Source organism: Oryza glaberrima, chromosome 8 (genome assembly GCF_000147395.1).
Source record: "Oryza glaberrima chromosome 8, OglaRS2, whole genome shotgun sequence".
In the NCBI taxonomy this organism is placed as follows: Eukaryota; Viridiplantae; Streptophyta; class Magnoliopsida; order Poales; family Poaceae; genus Oryza; species Oryza glaberrima.
In genome coordinates this window covers 1,237,522-1,243,521 of record NC_068333.1, presented here as the reverse complement: position 1 = coordinate 1,243,521, position 6,000 = coordinate 1,237,522, and the positions used below count along the sequence as shown (strand labels likewise).

Here is a 6,000-nt window from a genome sequence, read left to right as displayed (position 1 = left end):
GGAGCACCAGCTTTCCGCTCAACGAGGTGGCTAGGGTAGGGTCGGGGACCGAAGGTCGAGGTGTCAAGCAGGCCAAGCCGTCGAGGCCGTATCTCTACTGTCTACTCCCTCGCGTCGCCATCTCGTTTCCTTCGGCCCTCAACAAAGGCGGCCCGTGTTCTCTTCCCTGTTGCCCATGTTCTTTTTTCTTGTTACTGTGGGTACGGACACCCAACACGTTCCCATGATCCGCAGAGGTGTGGATACCTGGTCACGAGTATGCGTATTGGAGGAGGCATGCTAGTTCACACTGGTATGGGTACAGGGCAAGGAATCCGACAGGTACAAACCTGTTGCTATCTCTACATATGTATGTCCAACTTTAAGACCGTTCACAATGCATCTAGGTGATATTTAGCCTTAACCTTTCACATCAAATATTCCATGCCACATGTACTTCTCCCGTGACCAAAGGAAGAACGGGGAGCCAAAATGAGTCACCTGTTCCTCGTCAGGAATTTGTCAGGGAGGGGAGAGGAAATCATCGCTCAGCGGTCCTCCCGAGTTGCTTCGTCGCCTTCAACGCGCGAGTTTGAAGAGACGGTACCAGAGTTGGAAGGAGCATACCGGGAGCTCGTCGTCAGCCCAGATTTGGGTCACTGAGCTTCGCCCCCGCCGCTCAGACCCCTTTCGCCGCCGATAGAACCATTGAGGAGAGGGAGGGGAGCGGCGCTGCCGCCGCCACCACCAGGTGTAAGATCGGGCAAGCTCGGCGGCGGCTTCCGGCCCCGCTGTCAGCGGCTTCCCGCTAGCCGACGTCGCCATAGCTACTTGGGCCACCTGACTTCGTGGAAGGAGGAATATGTAGAGGGAGGGGAAAAGGCGTCGGTGGCTGAGGAGAGAGAGAGGAGGGAAAAAAGCTGAGAAAAGAGTCTTTATTGTTGTGGACCCCATTTGAGGATACATAACATTGTGGAAAATGTGGCTAACATTATTTTGGTGTGTTCTTGGGTCTAGGTGGCACGTGAAGTCTGACAATATGTGGTGCCACACTGCTAATGCTCTAATGTGTCCAACTAACATAATATTTCAAATCAACAGATCCCCTGGTAGTCTGGTACCACTCCCTGCCGGAAAAGAAAAAGAAAAAGAAAAAGAAAAGCAGTACCGTCACTGGTCCACTACCAACATAGCCCCTGGTTTTGCACCTCAACTTAGAACGTGGGATAACAATGAGAATTTGGTATCATTAAATTAAGGATTAAATTAAGGAGCAAACATTGTTTCCCCAAACCACATCTTTTTAAATTATCTAATATTCGCTAGTCTTATCTAAAAGATGCGAGCAACCGCACGCAAGTTAGAAGAGTTTGTATGCTCAGCTGGACTGGCCTCCCTGATTCGTAGTTGTTGTATTGATGTTGATGATTCTGCTCAAAGACCGGCGATTGCCGCCGCCGCCGTCCTCGTGAGTCCTGACAAAATCGCCCATGGCTTCTGCTCTAGCCTGCTTGCTCGTCTTGCTGCGCTGCTTGCCTAGCGCTACCACTGTATCATTCAACTACTCCACCTTCAGCAACGCGACCAAGAACATCACCCTCCAGGGCAGCGCGGCGGCGGCGATCGCCGGCGTCGACGGATGGATCGAGCTCACCACGGGCAAAAACTTGCCGAGCGGCGGCACCATGGGCCGAGTGGTGTACACGCCGCCGGTGCAGCTGTGGGACAAGGACACCGGCGGCGAGGTGGCCAGCTTCACCACGCGCTTCTCCTTCAGCATCGCCCCGAAAAGCAGCAGCGATCGGGGCGACGGGATGGCCTTCTTCCTCGCCAGCTACCCGTCGACGATGCCGTACATGGGCGACGGCGGCGCCCTCGGTCTCACCACCCGGAGCTACGACACCGCACCGTCGTCCGTCAACCGGTTCGTCGCCGTCGAGTTCGACACCTACGTCAACAGCTTCGACCCCAACGGCACCGATGACCACGTCGGCATCGATGTCAACTCAATCCGATCGGTGAAGACCAACTCTCTGCCGAACTTCACCCTCATCGGCAACATGACCGCCGTCATCGACTACAACAGCAATTCGAGCATCCTGTCACTGAAGCTATGGGCAAATGGATCAACGACGCCTTACAACCTTAGCTCCAAGGTTGATCTCAAGAGCGCCTTGCCGGAGAAGGTCGCTGTCGGCTTCTCGGCGGCGACGGGCGCATCCGTTGAGCAGCATCAGCTGCATTCTTGGGACTTCAACTTGACGTTGGAGCAGAAGCCTTCGACGGGAGTAATATCGTCGCCGCAACAACATTCACGCGGCGGAGTTGTAGCGGGAGCAATCGTCGGTGCAGCGCTGTTCGCCGTGCTCCTCTTCGTCATGGTAGCAGTCTTAGTACGGCGATGCCGAAGAAAGAAGAGGAGGGAGGCAGAGGAGGACGACGACTCAGACGGCGATCCCATCGTGGAGATCGAGATGGGGACGGGGCCGAGGCGGTTCCCGTACCACGTACTTGTCAACGCGACAAAGAGGTTCGCGGAGGAGGAGAAGCTTGGGCAAGGCGGCTTTGGGGCGGTGTACCGTGGCTATCTGGGAGAGCTTGGCCTCGCGGTTGCCATAAAGAGGTTTGCCAAAGACTCCTCCAAGCAAGGGAGGAAGGAGTACAAGTCGGAGATCAAGGTGATAAGTCGGCTGCGTCACCGCAATCTCGTGCAGCTCATCGGCTGGTGCCACGGCCGTGATGAGCTCCTCCTCGTGTACGAGCTCGTCCCCAACCGCAGCCTTGACGTCCATCTCCATGGCAATGGTACCTTCCTCACATGGCCAATGAGGTAATTAATTAACTCTCATTAATATATCAGAATCTTTTTTTTTCCAATGTGCAATCAACAAATGTTAATTGAAATTCAACTGATCAACTAGCTTGGATATTGTCATAGGATCAACATTGTTCTTGGACTTGGGAATGCACTGCTCTACCTCCATGAGGAGTGGGAGCAATGCGTCGTGCACCGTGACATCAAGCCGAGCAACATCATGCTGGATGAATCCTTCAATGCAAAGTTAGGCGACTTTGGTCTTGCAAGGCTTATTGACCATGCCGTTGGGGTACAAACAATGACCCACCCCTCAGGGACTCCAGGCTATCTTGATCCTGAATGTGTGATCACGGGTAAAGCAAGCGCTGAGTCTGATGTTTATAGTTTTGGCGTTGTTTTGTTGGAAGTGGCATGTGGGAGGAGACCAATAAGCCTACCGGACAACCAAAACAATAGCCTCTTCCGACTGGTGGAATGGGTCTGGGACCTATACGGCCATGGAGCCGTTCTCAAGGCAGCAGACGAGCGGCTCAACAATGACTACGACGCAACCAACATGGAGTGTGTCATGGCCGTTGGGCTCTGGTGTGCGCATCCGGACCGATACGCACGTCCATCTATCAGAGCTGCCATGACGGTCCTCCAATCCAATGGACCACTACCAGTGTTACCATCTAAGATGCCCGTGCCAATATATGCACCGCCGATGGCCTCGTCAGAGGGGCAACTTTCATCATCGACAGGAATGTCATCCTCAAGTTTGACACTAACATCAATCACACCTCGCTAGGGTGGCAAGTTTTCTCACTCATAGGATATGTATAGCAAGACAACTTTTGTCATATCTAGATTTTCATCCATACCCACAAGTCGAACTACCTGCATCCCTACACCTCAGTTCCTTTCGCATACTTTAGCCGGTTTGAAGGGCTCATCTTCGTTAATTGCTCCGTGCAGTAGTATTAGCCATGTTTGGTTCATTTTACATGTTCTACATTTACAAATTGCCGCTTGAATAGGATGTACAGCTCGTGAGGCAATTGGTTTGCTCTTTAGAGAGCTGCCTAATTGGCAATATGAGTAATTGTGTTCAGTTTACATCATGCTTTCAGTTTTCCAACCATTTAGTTATTTTGTCCAGAAAACTTTTCCTTCAATTTCCTCTCCAACAATCCAACCAAACCGTCCATATCTCTGACCGTCCATATCTCTTCGTTAATTTTCTACTGAAGCAGTTCTTATGCAATCGTCTCAAATTGTGGATATTTATGTTCAGTACATACACCGGTGTTGATTGAACGCTGAATCGAGAACATCGAAGCAAAATTGTTAACACACAAAAATAACAACAGCCAATTGTCAGATTTAAGACATAAGAGATTCATGCAGCAAGCATATCGTCCAAGATTGACATCTCTGCTACTTCACAGAGTGATCAAGCCAAAATTTGAAAGAGAAGAGAGTTGGTTCTGATAGGGTCAGCAATGGCTTTACTGCTGCAATTTCCTCAACAAAATCTGATAGGCTTTTACGGTGTTTGTATTCCAAAAAAAAGGTATAGATCCAACCTCCTCAATCATAGGTATCATGTAAAAGGTATTTAACCATTGGTATTGGTGCTTAAGTACTAAGGGTAAAAATATAATTTTACTAGTAGAGAAAAAGGGTAGAATTGTCTCCCAAATTAGAATCGGTACCGCGTAGGTACTACCGTACGAAGTTAACATCTCCCCTTTACCAGCTTTACAGGTTATTATTTGCGTATTTTCTCTTTTGCATGGTTTCCTCTAGATTTACGTTGTGTTTGAGTTAAGTCATTTAGCCGGCACTAGCATTACAGGTTCTTAAGTTGCATCATTTTATCTAGAGTTACTTCGTTCTTTGATGTTCTCATTTACGTGGTTTTCTCTATATTTATGTTGTGTTCTTATAACCTGTACATGTCAATCAGATCTTGCCTCCTGTTCAAATGCTCGACCATGCCAAATCTTCTTCCTCGCCCGTGTCTCCTCGTGGGTGCGCCCGTTCGAACACTAGAAGAACACCATAGGAGGAGATCTCGTTTACTATCCCACAAAAATTCCAGTCCCTTATATAAGGAGTTTATGAACTACATGAATAACTAATCAACTGTGTGAATAAGCATAGGATAACTTTCAAATGCGCTAGATTGAGCCTAGTCATCGACCGGGCTATCGCATCTCCTCTTCAACCCTCAACCATGCAGACGCTTTTTTCTATGTCTCCTTCTAGTGAATGTTCAAACCCTAGAATAAGAACGAAGCGAAAGGAGAGAAGAATGGAGATGCGATCTTTCTGTTTATTTGGGTACAGATCGAATTGATCGCTGCTAAATCAACGGTGTATCCGTGATTTACTTTTTTTCCTCACGACGTATCGATCTGCATAATGATATACTGATCGATGGATATAGGTATTCAATTCACGTATAATGCCCATGTTTTACTAGTTAATTATGTCATAATATTAGTATAATAATTTTGTTCCCTACCTTGCCCCTCTCTTGATTAACGGTACCCGTTGTTCCATCTTCAGGTACCTCTAAGTACCTCGCAAACCGCGTAAAAAGTCTCGAAAAGTAATGAAAGCTCATACTGTTAGTAGAGAGTTCACTGTCTTTTTCAACACGGTGACGGTCGTGTGCGTGTATGCTGCAAGCTGGAACTCAGCACTTAATTCGGTCTTCGATCGGTTGTACTAGATGACATCAAAGCTCAAATTTGCGGAGACTCTTTACTCCACGGCCAAAGGGGAGTCTTTAAAGTCTTTCTGCGATCCGGATCCACTCTCCATCGATCGATCAGTGGAGTTGGCACAATATAGTTTCAGATAAGCTGGGCCATTGACTGACCTCTGGGCTCTTGTTCTGCGTCAAACGACTGCATGAGGCAACCCTGAATATCTCTCAAGTCTGAACATTACGATTTACTTACAATTATGCATGTTTCTCCGTCTCTCCGATGGATCATGGAGATTGTAGCAGCATCGTTAATTTTGGGGTATTGTTCTTTTCAGCTCGGCATGGACAATTATTGTAGTCCAGCTAGGAACCGACGCTGATAAACCGACAATTATTAGTTAAGTCATATCGCAATGATCATTTCCGGTGCGCAATCCTTTTCCGTATTAAAAAAAAAAAAATCCTTCCAAGTTCCAACCCCTGCGAACCAACAAGTACAGAA

General features: G+C 48.4%; 1 protein-coding gene across 1 annotated transcript; it reads left to right on the top strand.

Moving 5' to 3' along the window:
* The first annotated feature begins 1,303 nt into the window (after nt 1–1,303).
* LOC127781716 (L-type lectin-domain containing receptor kinase IX.1-like) lies at nt 1,304–3,895 on the top strand. Its single transcript, XM_052308727.1, has 2 exons — nt 1,304–2,809; nt 2,918–3,895. Exons 1-2 carry the CDS (start codon nt 1,470–1,472, stop codon nt 3,585–3,587), a joined length of 2,010 nt encoding a protein of 669 aa, XP_052164687.1. The 5' UTR covers nt 1,304–1,469; the 3' UTR covers nt 3,588–3,895.
* Nucleotides 3,896–6,000: the final 2,105 nt, after the last annotated feature.

Excerpts from the sequence above, each read along its gene's own strand:
- LOC127781716 (XM_052308727.1), top strand. The coding sequence starts at position 1,470 with ATGGCTTCTGCTCTAGCCTGCTTGCTCGTCTTGCTGCGCTGCTTGCCT. Across the intron at positions 2,810-2,917 it reads TTCCTCACATGGCCAATGAG|GATCAACATTGTTCTTGGAC; the intron begins GTAATTAATTAA and ends ATATTGTCATAG.